This window comes from Xiphias gladius, chromosome 10 (genome assembly GCF_016859285.1).
Source record: "Xiphias gladius isolate SHS-SW01 ecotype Sanya breed wild chromosome 10, ASM1685928v1, whole genome shotgun sequence".
Taxonomy (NCBI): domain Eukaryota; kingdom Metazoa; phylum Chordata; class Actinopteri; order Istiophoriformes; family Xiphiidae; genus Xiphias; species Xiphias gladius.
Window position 1 is genome coordinate 12,151,297 of NC_053409.1, and position 15,416 is coordinate 12,166,712.

Here is a 15,416-nt window from a genome sequence, read left to right on the forward strand (position 1 = left end):
GATCCATACTGGGTCAAAACATCTGAAATCAGTTTTTACTGTAGAATAAACCCCTCCCCCCCAGGTTACTAAAACCCCTGTACTTGCTGTACTTCTATAGTCTATAGACTATATGCATTAAAATGCATTATTATTGTTACAATACCCTACATGTATGTTGCAGACAGTATGAACATTTGTAAAAGCCTAGTGTAATGCATGACCATAACCAAGCAAAAAATACTGTTTACTAACTATATCCTAACTTTGTAAAATTTATGCACAATGTTGCGTACGACTTTTGGGCCATTGTTTAATATAAATATGTATGTTAACATTTTGTTAATTTCTTCAAATGAAATCCAAAACCATGTTAAGTTTCTAACTAATGTAGTTGTAGATGATAAGATTACAGTAATTCTATTACATTAACACCTTTCAAAACAATAGTGAACTAATAAGTGTTTTATGATGTGTGACAACTCTCAGTAATGAATTGTCTCTCAAAGCCACTGTGTTGCTGAATGAAGCAAAAAAAGTCATTTACCACTTCTTTCATCTCTCAGATGAAGGCAGCCCAAATAACAAAAAAAGAAAAGTCTGTGAAAATGAGTACAAAAGCCATTTAATCTCTCTCATCTTCCTCTTAATAACTGCAAATTTCCCCTTGGGCCCATGGGAGAGGGCCTCTCTGTGCTGCTGCCACCTTATCTGTCGCCTCCATATTTCAGCACGCTGAGCAGCTCCCTCAGTACCCAGCCCCCGGCCTCCTCTCACCGGGCCTGTGGGGAAGCTGGGCTCCTGGGCCCGCCATTGTTCTGGCCTGGGAGGAAAGTCCGGAGAGAGCCCTGAAAGCCGGAGAGTGGGAATATAAAAAAAAAAAAAAACTTGAGCCACTGCTTCATTAAGTGGCAGCCTTTCACAAGCAAACATATCAGAAACAGCCCCCTTTCAGAGGCAGTAATTAGCAATTTGGAAACCTTGCCCCCTCAGGATATACAGTTTCAATTTAGTCAGCAGCTTTAGATTCATAGGCACTTAATATTCATTGTTTCTGCCATCTTCCCAATTTCTCGACGTACATTGTCTAGTCTTTCGCTGGCGATATAGTGTTTTATCTTTCATGTAATTCTTCTTTTCAATGAGCCCTCTGCAAGAGAAGTTAATTTTTATAAATAATTTTCTAAGGGATTTGCAAATAATGTGAGGGATATGATAGCAAAGTGCTCTTCAGGAAGTGAATATCACATGCAGCCTGTGTTCGATTGATTAAGTCGGGCAGTAAATAGTGTATTGGAAAAGTTCCTGCAACTTACTAGGAAGTTATGTTGCAGAGAAAATCCTCTACATCTGATGACATGGAACAAAAAGCAAGGGATATTCAAGCTTAAATGATAATATTTAACTATGTGACATCCAGATATACTAGCACAGCAAGCATTCATCGTGCAAAAAACATCTTCCGAGTTTGCAGATTTATAGCTTAACTCTCTGCTATTCTGTTACAATATTTTATTCTTTTTGGCAATTACTGCTTTATGAGTACTGTTATCATTAATTATTTGCTTGTCTTTGTATTAGCATGGTAAACCCTTGGCATGGATTTCATGGCAAATGTTTGCAAACTACATATCATACCTCCGGGGGGGGGTTGACTGACACTTATCTTTGCCTCCATGGAGCCTTTGTTTCATTGTTTCAAAATGCTACCACTTCCATTCATTTCAAATCAGCATTATCTAATAGAAATAATTGATTTTTGCCGCTTCTCCAGAAATGAAAAACGCTTGTGATTAAACATTTTGTCTCCAAATCTAAATTCAAAGATCCCCATCAACACTTGAGCAAAATAGGCAACTCATTAAAGCAAAAAAAAAAAAAGAACTAGCTAAGATGTGAAAAGAGGAGGCAGGGAATGAAATAATGAATGGAGTCCAAGTGAGCTATCTTTCCCAGGCAGAGCGCCACTAGGGATGCAAACTCTCAGCCACAAGAAATGAGCTACCTATCTGTGAAAAGAGTGACTGCTCCATCCTATTTGATTTGGCTCTCCTATCATCTCTTAAGAAGATGTCAGCCTTGCTTCTTCTATTGCTCTGAGCCTTTATCAACCCGAAGACGATTTCCCTGCGAAAAAAAAAAAAAATGATGGGGGAGACGCATTTCAGTGCCTTTCAGGGAGCAACACTAAAGAATAAGTGTTATGCGATAAAAAGGGGGTTGTTAAATAGATCTGTCTATTTGTATGGTAATAATGATCACTTAAAGACTCAGTGCTCCGTGACTTGTAAAACAAGGAAACAAATCTGTATTCGCTTATTGTGTTAACATGACTCTCCAAACGACCTTGTGAAACTTTCATACAGTAAAAAATGAGTTGGATCCTCGAGTCTTTTTTTGTCTATGTTTGTATCATTCTTTTTCATGTCCTTTTAGAGCAGAGGAGTCCCTGCACTGAACAAACCTGTCCATCTCAAACAGCTGTACACTGGGGCTATTTGCATTTGAAATGATTGCTTTGTTTGTTTTTTTTATGGGCATATTTGGTACAGATTCGAAAGTCAGCATTTAAATCAGTATATTAGTAGATGGATTTCATAAAATGATGTCGTTAAATAAGTATTGGTGCTTGTGATGTTGTAGGCAAGTCATGTCAACAAAAGTCTCAGACGATTTGAAAACAAACATGATAAAAATATGAAGGAAAATTTTTGCATCTCTATGGGAAATCTATATTAGCAAAATGTAGTCTTGTTGTCTGTTGAAAAAAAGCATTCTTATGTAATTTTTTTTTCTCTTTCAATTATTTTTTTCAATTAGTTTTTGAAGGTCTGTTAATGTTAATGAAATAAGAACAAGACCAATTAAATGACACTGCAATGCAGAAACATTTGAAAATTTAACCAAGACACATGAACAGTATTCAATGTGTACAGAAAGCATCCTTAAACATCTCACCACTTAGAAAATTACACCTTGAATGCATTTTGTATTCATCCCTGAGAATTGTATTGCTCTCCAGTACTGCAGAACAGAGGAGGAGGAGGAAGATGCAGACTATACGTAGCTCTCCAGGCCCCACATGGAAAGCACTAGAGGTAGATTGATTAGCCTGCTCAGTTTGGCTGATTAATCAGGGGCCTGTTAGCTGGAAATGAGCACCATTTATGGCTGATTATCTTCCCAGAAGGCAAAATCTGAAGGTACAATCCACAGTGGAACTTTTCAACCTTCATTTAAACCTAAGATTTTCTATCTCTTTATTTCAGTTATAGAAATGCCGCTTACATAAAGGTTTCACAGTTCTAGTGTATGAATATTGGGCTTACCGAACTCTACAGGATACACAATAGGCGTAATCCAGTTTGATTTTCTATTCTGATTCTCTCTCTTTCTGACCAGATATGTGAAAGCTAGTCTGCATTTAATTCCACCAAAAGGAACACTTTACCAGACAAATCCATGTCATGACAGCTAAATTACTTGCTATAGCCTTAAACCCTCAGACAGGAAGCTTTTTATCATTCAAAGACTTCGGCTAAAGAGGACACTTGACATCAAAGCTCCAAAGATTGTGAACATCCTGCTTGAGTGACTTAAAATTAATTGGAAATATAAAGCTTTTGTTTTTCCCTACTTTACCAATATTCTCGTTCTTTCAACTTTTAACTAATTTTTTTATACCAGTATACCCTTTTTTCTTTTTAAAAAAAATCTAAAGTACCTCAGACTTCATTTTGATGTAGAAAAAAGTTTGTACTCTTTCAGTATGAGTTAAAAAGCTTTCCCCTAAAGTGTTACATGTGAAAAACGCACATGTGAAAGCATTTGTTCTATGACATGACCATGAACTTTCCAGTTTTCAACAGTAACTGTCTGTGCAGCAGAAATTACAGTCTCACATGTGAAACAAATATTGTTATACTGCAATGTGCTGTAGTGTAAAGTGAAAATGAAAAACTTTCACATGTTCACTCTTATAGTAACTTTATGTATTCAAATATGAATTTTAAGCTTCCAAATAGTCATAATAAAACATAAAAACATGCTTGGAATTCACATAACTGTCACGTTTCTACATATTGAGCTACCTTGCGTTTATTTTTCTGTTTCTTATTTCTTTTTAAATGGTTTTTAATCCTTTTAATTTGCATGTTTTTGCTGTATCTTTTTTTCAGTGTTTCGTATATGTATCATATGTATCATTGTCAACAAATGAATAATTATTTTGATTTATGCAGAATATCACAACTTCTAGCTTCTTAAATTTGATTATTTGCTGGTTCTCTCTTTTTTAAATAAGTCATAAGTGAATATCTTTGAGTTGGGACTGTTGGTGAACATTTTGAAGACTTCCTTTTGGCCTCTAGGAAATTGTAATAGGTATTTTTCACTATTTACTGAACTTTTGCAGATTCAAACAACAAACCTATTAATCAAGAAAACAATACACAGATTAACTGATAATGAAGATAATCTTTAGTTGCAGCCATACTGCCATATAAATAAACTTTCAGAACTGTTCTCCACTGTACACGCTCCAGGTCAAGCAAGAGCAATGTCCATCTCATGCTACAGTAGAAACTGAAGAACCAAAACTAACTAACTCTCTACGGGCTCTGCTCCAGTAACAGTGAAAGAAAGACTTTATGCAAAGTGTCTGTGACCTTTTACATTCAAGAGAGCTTGATATTATAGTAATGCTGACACTTCCAAATTGGAAAGTGAACACCTATCACCCTGAGGACAGTTGCAATCACCCTTTTCATCTTCTACAGTTCATTCTCAATGAAGCTAAACCACAGTGTGACACGGGACTATAACTTTCTATTCTGTCCCTATAGTGAGGGTCAGAGGGTTTACTAAAACAAACCAAACTATACCTGTTTGCATGACACATTTTTGTTTGATCATATCTGTGTACAGTCTGTGTTTTACCAGTAGCACCAGTTTTTTAAGAGGTTTCCCTGTGAACAATAAGTAAGGACATCTCTGCCTCTAACAGTGTCCTCGTCTCTGTGGTCAGCCCTTTAAGGTTCACACCACATCTCATGCAGTTGTACAGCCCTGCAGCCCACCATCAGCCACAGAGTGGCCTTCCCAATCCTGGTCAACCGATTCCATTTGTCTGCTGGGATAACTATAAAAATCTGTCCGGAGGCAGGGTGGGTTGTTTCGCTCAGCTCAGCTCAGCTGGCAGATTGAGGGCCCCCTGTAATGTACAAGTCTGTTTTTATTATTCTTGCTGGGGGAACACTATTTCATCAAGTGCATGATTCCACCGAAGAGAGGAGATAGCCCTGGTCCGGCTATATTTCTTCCAATCAAACATTCCAAGGGGAAAAAATGAGTGGGTGCCATCAAACCCCAGAATAATGCTGCCAGATTTTATGTAAAAAGAAGGACTGATGGACAAATACAGGAAGGCAAGACAAGTTTAATGACGTGTGTTCAGGAGCTGAGATTGGAAAACTGACAGAGAAAAGCAGCCTCTTTGCTGGAATATAAATTGTTGTGCGCTGTAAAAAGGCTTTTATCTGGAGTGAATATGGGACGTAATACACAGGTCAGGGTTAAGTCATTTTCTCCGGCAAGTTAAGCGAATAATGAAGGCGAGCCCGCGCGGAGAGGAGCACTGCTACTGCCAGTTTGTCTTCATTTATTATGCCAAATCTCATGATTTTGGCGTTGGCGCGGTGAGGGCTCTGGCGCGCACCGGTGGACGACATATCGCTTAATTTACACAAGGTAATGAAAGCAGGGAATGGGAGGACAAAACAATTTACCTGCTGACACGGGAAGAAGTGATTTGCGAACATGAGGGGTGAGCGAAAGAGCAGGCAGAGGGCCAGAGCCAAGGGGTGGAAGAGGAGCAGAGATAGGGGATGAGGTGAAAGAAAAAAAGGGGGGGGGGTCACAAAATGATAAAAGAAAGGGAGGCGGAGGGAAAAACAAAAGGAAAACTGACAGGTGGGGAGGCAACTAAAGCTTCAGCCTCTGCTCCTTAGGTGATGATGATGGCTTCAATGAGGCAACAGTAAACTCTCTCACTCTGTCTCTCTCTCTCTACCCCACAGAGACAGACACACACACACACACACACACACACACCACATCACACACCGAAACACGTGCAATCAGGGGGCGAAATTGACCTCAGATCTGGAGGGTCTGTGCTGACAAGGCCCTTGTTTTACTCCTCCTTTCCCCCCTAGTTGTAATCACTTATCAGAGAGCCACTTGTGTGGCAGGGATGTGTGGCTTCAACATCACTCTGCAGCCGCAACAGATATTTTCTCTCAAAGACCAAATCTCTGTCTGACTGCTGTCTCACACAGAATTTGCTGACCAGTTCAGTGAGCATGTGTTTGACTAATGTATGTTTTGATTTTTCTTCTGAAACTTAAAAAGCAGATGTAATATAAGCATGTCATCTGGCAACATAATTTCCTCTGTATTCACATATCCTGCCATTAGAGGCAGAGAAGTTACGCAAATCAGGATTACCTCACAAATGATCCAGATCTAAATTAGCTCTGACAACAGCCAATCACTCCACAGTATTGATGGATGTGTTCTAAAAGTGCATGAGTGGCCATTCAGCTGATGGCCTTTCACAGAAACAGAAAAGAGTCTCTGACAATATGGCTGGAGCAGCACTGTAATTTTCCAATCACTAGCCCTTCAGGCCAGGCCACTCCTTAGGGCAGTAAGATCAGATGAGCTCCAGCATTTTCTTTTGTAAGAGGCCAAACTCTATTTGTCTGCTCACAGGAACAAAAACAATCAGGGAGCCGAGAGAGACCGGCTTTTTGGTCTCTCTGGAGAAGGGCCAAAGACGGTGCGGGAGGAGGAGGAGGGGGGACGGAGGTGGTCAGGGGAGGGACAGTGCAGTGACACAGATAACCGAGCCCCCCCCCCCCCTGCCCGCTGTGGGTGGTTGGTTCTGGTGATGATGAACGGGCACGCGGCTCAGCACCAGGTCCCTGCTGTCAAGGCTCACTGCAGGATGAGACAGAGAGAGGAAGTGTCACTCTCGGCGGGCCTGCTGGGCCAACCTGGACTCTGCTGAGTCCTGCTGCTCGAGTCTTCACAACAAATCAAACACATTAACATCCACCCCTCCCCGAACATGGCCACACACGTAGCCAGGCCTCCTCTAATGTCTGAAGGAATGCGTCAGAAAACATAACCATTCTTTTGAGAATGCTGCATCTGAATATCAGCTTCTACCTTCTTTCCAAGTGTTTGGTCATGAGTGGACTGATATTTTGGGACAGCCAGGAGGCTGATGGGAGCTCGGCTCTCCTTAGAAGAGAAACTAGTTCATGGGCTGTGGTTGTATGGGGGCTCCCTGCAGCCTCTCCTCTGTCCTCCACCCTCCCCTGGCCATAGCTCTCTCCACAGGCTTGTTTCCCCTCGCAATGAGAGGTGACAGTGAACAGTGGAACTCGTCAGTGTGAATAACACACAGTCACGCTTGGTGAGACCCTCTGGTGGAGCGCGACAAACTCTCTCACACACACACACACACACACACACACACACACACACACACACACACACACACACACACACACACACACACACACACACTTGCCCACAATGACGCACACACCAAGGCTCATGGGCCCAGCGGTAGGCACGCTGTCAACCTCAGTGCACTGCATTCCATTACAGCTTAACCGGGGACAAATTGAGCAATCTGATAGGTTAAATTTGACATGTTTGCCCATCTGACCTGCTTTTGTCGTACAATGCAGTCACTTTACATAGTTTCAAGGGGTGAAAAGAGTGAGTTACAATATATATATATCACACACACACACACACACACACACACACACGAGTTCTTAATGCAATCAGCACAACGTGCTGTCTCGGGTCATAACAAAGGTCAGATTGACATTTTTCAAGTTTACAAACTCAGCTGAGCTCACATTACTGTACCATCAGGTCTGTGGTAATCACATGTCCCTCACTTGTGCCATTCTCTCGAGTCTTGCAGTGTCCTTCAATGGCACCTTATAAGAGCAGTCCATAACACATCCAGTGGTCAGGCTTAATTTACCCACTTTCTCTGTCCAATGCCCCATCAGCATATAGTATCACATAACTGCTAATGGGCTAATGGGGGGGGGGGGGATAGCGATAGTTACGGAAATGGAGCTCAGGTTCATCCAAACATTTAATAACTTATCCAATCTGGGGGGTTCGCCTCTTACTGTGCTAATTATATCATTTAACTGGCCTGGACGAGAGGGCCAGCGTGGACGCACTGTCTTACAGTGTCATCACATAATTATGACTTATGCCAGTGTGGCCTAGCAAGCTGGATGAAGTCAGCTTGGCATAAATTTTAATGATCACCTAGACAATACGAACATTCCCGGGGCTTCCGCAGAATTAGCATGGAAATATGGACACCATCACACAGAAATGCTGAAGCGTGGAAACAGAGAGGGAAGAGAGGAGATGAGAGGCATGCTACAGGAAGCAAAAGAAGTATGTGTTTATGAGTTTGTATGTGTGTGACATATTTGAGAAAGGTGAGTTTAGACTGGGCCGACACAGCCGCTTGATTGTGTGGGATCAGGTTCTGTGGTCACTGGGCTGCTAGGAGGTCAACGTCAGGCCTTTCAGAGGGCTAAACACCCGAGTATAGTCTGTTTCATTGGAAAAACAGCAGCTGACACTCAATGCTCGCGGGCCAGCTGCTGACCTCATTCTATGAATAAAACGTGGACGGAGGGGAAGAAAGCCTGGCACGTTGAATATGGAAAGTTGATGCTTTATTCTTCAGTGCAGCAGAAGTTTCTAATAACTTTCAAAAGTTGGGGAAAAAAAGAGAAAAGGCCATAATGGTGGGAAAATAGATGGGGCATAATGAAAAGGGTTGAGTGTCTTTTTTTTTTATAAGCTGTAAAATGGCTAATTAGTCCTCTGTGATTAATCATAGTGGGAGCATGCATTGGGAGGTTGAGTCTCCTGGCGTTTAATAGTTTTCTGGTAAAATAATTTTACAATTCTGGTGTTATTAAGAAATATTCTGTCTGACCTTCTAGTGTGGTATGTGGAATTTTTTTTACAAGTCAGCTTTGGCTCATTTACTGTTGTGTCCATAAATATAGCATTTATTCTGTGAAAATGTAGTTTACAATTACAAATATCAGTGTAAACCTATACTACAGAACAAGGAATTCTGATTTCAAGATGCACGTGGCCTACCCAGATTTTCTGCTCTTATGAAAAAAGGAGAAGGGAGAGCAGACCAAAGAGAAGCTGATCTCCCTTGCACTTAATATTAATGTCTGTTTTGTGGCTATCCCGTTTCAGGAGGACCCAGCTCCTGCGATGGAGTGATTGAATGACAGAGATTATCTGTTAGGAAATCCCAACAAGACAGCTGATTGATAATGCATGACACAAAAATGTTTTTGTTTACCTACAGATATAGCTTTGAGCCTGGTTAAAGTTTCTTGTTTTCTCTGCAGAAACTTGATTCACTGGACTGAAGTGGATTGAGGGGAGACTCACGGGTCAGCAGGTCTCGACTGAGAATCGACTGTAGCGTCTGGCTCCATAGGTACCGGTACCTTCTAGCCCAGGGGTCATCCACATCATATTCATCCCATCCAACCCGTGTTGTCCTAGAGGGGATATAACATGAAAACATAATCTCACACCACAATTTCATTCCTTCAGCAGCATTAGATGAGATTGAAACTTCCCTGCACACTTTCCTGTCAAATGAGCTGTCAGTCATGTGTCAGAGCTGGCCCCTGGTCATCTGCTCTAATACATCACACAGCCTTTTATATGGATCAGTATGAGTGGGACTCTCTACACAAACGCCAGCCGCTCCTCCACTGGGACGCAGGTTGATTGATAACATTTCCCCAGCTCTTCACACTCATGCACATTTGTATAGTTAGTTGGGAAAGGGCCCCTGGTGTCCACTGACATCTATGGTGCCCGTCATCGCCTTACGGAGAACACGACATCAGCCTCGGAAGCAAAGATACATGCCGGGAATGTGCAGCTTTCCATTCATAAAGTACAGTGTGACAGCCATTGACAGATCACTAGTACAACATACTGATATTTGTATTTCCTGAACAATAGAAGCAATACGGGAAATTATTGCTTTAGGTGTTGAGATCACTGAGGGGAATCCTGCGCCTGTTTTGTGTACAGTCATATTGGCATATTGGCCAAGCTAATGGCCACTTGGCACATAGACAGCCATCCATCCCAATCTCAGCTTCACTAATCCAATTGAGGCAACCTGCTTGGCATGAGAGAGACTCATCTGTCTTTACTGTTCATTAATAGGGCTCCTCCTGCAGCTCGGAGCCCATTCACATTCCTTTGGATTGCCCCGAAAGTAAACCCTATCACTGAAACACTGGATCTGCGCTGGAGATTCAGCAGAGAGGGAATGGGGGGGGGGTTGTTTGTGTGTGTGTATGTGTGTGTGTGTGTGTGCGTGGTGGGGGGGGGTATATAATCACTTCTGAGATACATAATCACTGCTGTGTAGAGTAAAGTATCTGAAAATATGAAACCTCCCTAAGGGATGCATTACATATTTTCTCAGACAGTATAAAAAATACTTTCTTATGCAGGTATGTGATTCAGATCAATATCCTGACAGCCCTGCTACGGTTTCTGTTTTTTCAAGCCTGTCTCATCCTGTCCTGAGTAAAAAGCCTTCATGAGATTGTTTTTTTTTCTTTCCGTGGCAGGGTTTTATGTCTAGTGGTGGAATGATAATAATGTTTCTAATCTTGTTACATTGCACACAGAATTGTCTTCCATGTTAATGATGGACCAGCCTCCTCCCTGCTCCACAGAGATGCTTACTTTCAATTTGTGTACTGTCATCTCCCTGCCACATGGCTGAAATTGATGCACCCTCTTGCTTTTAATTAAATAAAAAAAGTTGGGGGTCCAGGCAGGTGGGGGACCTGCTCCCATACACAGCCATCACAAAGACCTGGCTGACTCCAGGACAAATCAGGGTTGCTCCTTTTCCCCCCTCTTTTTGTAACTGTGTGTTGTATGTGTAGCCAAGTTACTGTATGTATGAAACTGATATCAGATTTAAACTACAAGCACAAAAAGGACGTCACTTAAGTTAATTAAACTGATTTTTAAATCTTAATCAAGTGGTTTTGTTGAGAACAACAATTTTTTTTTAGGTTCAACTACAACTTTCTCATAATATTGATCTCAGTTAAAAAGCCAGTGGACATTTTTACTGGTAAATAAATAAATAACAATCCCAGGAATCTTTCTCAGGTAGTTTTGCCCCCGGGCAGAGACAGAGTCAAAGTCTAAGAAATGAGAGCGTAAAATTCCCACACATTAGACGGCGGATAATTGGATTTCCTGTGTCCTGTACGGTGGGCGTTGTGGTTCCTGCAGCTGTGACATTATCAAGGTAACATAACCTGAAGGCTGCGGTGTAGCAGCACAGGCCCCGCAAGGCCTGTCCTCCAGTTCCACATCACTGCCTGCTTGGCTATTCATCCTGTGGACCCTGCAAATGAAATTATGGGAGGAAGAGCAAAGGACATTCTTTGGGAATTAATCCCATTTGTGCCTAAACCCACTTCAGATTTTTATGGTGAGTCCCTCTTTATATGTAAGATGCATTTACAATTAGACAAGGCCTTAGGAAGACTGAAAGAAAAACTGTGGTGTTGGTTTGTTTGGTGGGTAATTTGTAAACACAGAAAGGAAAAAGGAAAGCTCAGAGAAAAAAAAACTAAAGTAAAGTTACTCTTAAAAATCAGATGTCATTAAGACACATCTGCACCAAATGTCAGGCGCTTAAGTTTAATTTGACTTAAGTATCTAAACACTCCATTATTTTTTATCATTACAGCATAGACAACAAGCAGATGTGTAAATACATTAATTATGAGATAAATGAAAAATGCAAATATCTTCTATACTGCTACTGAGAATCTGAAATAATCATTTGATCTGAATACAGGACTAGAGCAGCATAATTTACGTACAAGGATTTTTTGAAATCATTATCATTCTAGACTCAGAGGAGATTTTATATTACCAATTAAAAGATATTGGACCCATTACAGACACTTACAGTCTCTGACTCAGACTGGTCTCTGCAGTCAAATCCCACTAGACACGGACCCAAGCAACCCTGAACACATATACAGTACAGCAGAGTTTGTTTTTTGGAATGAGGGAAAAACACAGAAAATTGTAAAATATCCTTTATAAATTAACACCATAGTATGTTGTAGAAGGTTATTGTATTGTTCACAATAACGGTTTAAAATATCATGATAAAAGTCCTAAATCTGAAACCACAATGCTAACCTACATTAACATCACTATTAACTCACCACTGAGACCCACTGAGGCTGTAACTATCCATAAGGATATTGAGGGGAATTTGCAGAAATATCATGGTGATTTTATGGTACAGAGACCACATTTTATAAAAAAAAAATATAATATGTTATGCATGAATGAGAATGATGAAGTGTTTGGGGTAGGAAATCAAAAAATAAAACTAAAACCATCTGTTGTTTGTCACCAAAAGCTTGATTTGTTGACTTGCATTTCTCTGTGGAAGTTGAGCTTCAATGTCAGAGGTCACCACTATTTATTCTTTCAATAAATAGCTTTTTTTTTTTTTTTTTTTTTTTTTTAAACTTTGAAAAAAAATATCAATGCTAATGCTAATTTCTCTGTCAGTTTAGAAAACAACAGGGGAAGTCTACATGCTAGTGCAATAAGTGGCCTTAAACTTTGACCAAGAAGTCGGCACAGCCCAGGTCCGCATGTCAAAATACGCTCGAAAAAGTTGGGAAAAAAACACTTATAGTCTTCAAAAGCAACGTTTCCGTCTTACCTCTAGTACAGATGCTCTAATTACATTGAACCATTGTTGTGGTCTTCTGCTTTGCAACTCTGTTCAGCCTTACAAGCACGGGGAGCACCTGACATCAATTAGCCCCGTCTGTTTCCTCTCGCGATGCATTGCAGATAAACACTGCCCCCTAGTGACGACATGTGAACACCGCTGTTCAAACTGACACATAATCCCCATATTGTGTAGTAGATGCAGGAGAAGCCTCTCCTACTTAAAGATTTCTTTTTAGACTCTTGATTTATTTAAGTCTTTACAGAGCTGTGTGACTTCAGTAGCATGAGGGCATAATAGACAAACACTTTATTATTTATACTTAATAGCTTTATTAAAATGATTATTTGTAATTTTGTCTCACACCATTTATAAAAAAGTCTATATAGGCAATTATATTAATTTTTCAGTTTTACATTTAAAATAGCAATGTAAAAGTTTATATATATTAAAAATTATTCCAGGGCTTTGCTACAAATCTTTAAAAATGTGTATTATTTTAATATCTTGATTTAAAAAAATTGTATTAGATTAGAGTAGATTCCGTTTTCTAGAAATTTGAAATGCTCTGCTCTGTATTCACATTAAACTACATAAGGTTGTGTCATAAACCTGGAGATAGACTACACAGCTGACGAGACACACACACACACACACACACACACACACACACACACACACACACACACACACACACACACACACAAACACGTATTAGTGCAAGGGCTGGGCTGATTACAGCTCCTTCACTGTCCTCATCAAGACCAGCACGGACCAGTCAGAGATGAGAGGCCCCGACACACACACACACATACACACACGCACGCACACACACACACACACACACACACACACACACACACACACACACACACGCACACACGCACACACACTGTATACAATACTCTGTCCCATCCACTGCGCACACATTTACTGTACTTATAAACAGACAAACACATAAACAAACACAGAGAGACACGCACACACAGAGTGACAGCCTCCTCAGACAGCCTCAGAGCTCAGGCAGGTCCCTGCCATTATCCCGTCCTCTACCCTAAACACGCAGTTTTAATTTCAAAGCTCTGATTAGCTGATGATTGCATGACAGCCGCCGACCAGGTTCCCTTTTCGCCCAGCTCCCAGACTGCAACTCAATCATGCCCAATTAGTGGGTCCCCAAACACTCTCTCTTATTAGAGGACTCATAATCGACTCATTGTGTCCTGATTTGGCAAATAAATCACTCTGGAGGCTGCTGACTCCCCCCCACCCTTCCCCCCTTTCCTCTCTCCCCCACTTCTCTCCCTCTGTCTTTCACTGCCCACTCCCCTTCTTTTCCTTGTCCAGGGGTTCAGTGACAACGTTTCCAGGCATGCTTTTCATTGGAGCTGACAGTTTGAGCAACGCTGGACTCTTTTTTTTTTTTATTTCCCCTGAAGAATGAAGAATAATTTAGCAGCTAAGGCAAGGCAGGCAGCATGCGGGTGTCCTTGTCCTACAAGGTTAAGAATCCATTCCATCTGAGCAAGAAAGGAGTGAATTAAAATAAATGATGGCAAGATATTTATTGCGAGTTTGTAGATGAAGCCAAGTCACTCCAGTGGACCAGCGGGGCCCAGGCTGCCAGTGGTTCAGTGTAGCCGAGTGACCTCCCTGCCTCTCCCTGCATAACTGGGGAATAACACTCAATGTCACATTACTCCTATCCTGTATTTGATATATTTATTTATATCCCTATATTTTTTTTATCTATAAATGCATGTGTTGGGGACATCAGGGCAAATGAGATAGCAGGACATATATGAAATTATCTGGTTGGGGGATGCTAAAAATAATTGTAATTTGATTGAAAGACGGGAATTCTTGAGAAAACTGAGCTTCGGAGACACGGACAAGGAGACCCTGAATGAGACAGGACAGGAAACGTGAAGACACAAATGTCCTTCAGTCTGGAGACACAAAACTTTAAATGACACTAAATGTGTCATATAGTTTAAGTAAAGGTAAGGCCCACTAACTGATGTTGATAATCATGTTGCATTTTGAATTTTCAAGGAAAAATTGTTATTAAAAAAAAGCTGACAATTCTAGGGGCCCACAAGTAGAAAAGGCCTTCAAAAATGAATTAGACTTAATTTTTTAAAAAGTAGGCTGGGCCCAGTGCAGTATTGCGTCCCAGAATTCATAGCTACCTGCATTTCCGCAGGACAGGGATCCAACATGAGAGCTTTAGAGACTCAGCGGGCGGACCAGCTTGAGCCGGGGGGCTTGCGCAGCACTGGGAGGCCTGTGATGTTGTATGCACGCGGGAAACCAGTAGACTGTGATGTCGCGGACTGATGGAGTCAGACCCAGAGAGTAGCTTTAGCAACGTCCCACTGTGATGGTGAGCTCCATCCCCAGGCTCAGATAGCTTCTCCTGCAGCAGCAAATCCTGTGAGGTAACCTCAGGATGCTGCTTTTCTTTATCCAAACCACACCGAGCTCTTTTACCTACAGTGTCTCGCCTCCTCAATTCTGCCAAGGGCTA

The 15,416-nt window shown here is 41.2% G+C and overlaps 1 protein-coding gene across 1 annotated transcript in view; it reads right to left on the reverse strand.

The window, feature by feature from the left end:
• LOC120795061 (G patch domain-containing protein 2-like) overlaps nucleotides 1–13,017 on the reverse strand; it is a 39,443-nt gene extending 26,426 nt beyond the window's left edge. The window contains exons 1-2 of the mRNA XM_040136529.1: nucleotides 12,875–13,017; nucleotides 9,517–9,629 (exon numbers count right to left, since the gene is read on the reverse strand). Of these exons, the coding sequence (XP_039992463.1) occupies nucleotides 9,517–9,563 (47 nt within the window). The 5' untranslated portion in view covers nucleotides 9,564–9,629; nucleotides 12,875–13,017. The remainder of the gene's footprint in view (nucleotides 1–9,516; nucleotides 9,630–12,874) is intronic.
• Between the last annotated feature and the right edge of the window lie 2,399 nt (nucleotides 13,018–15,416).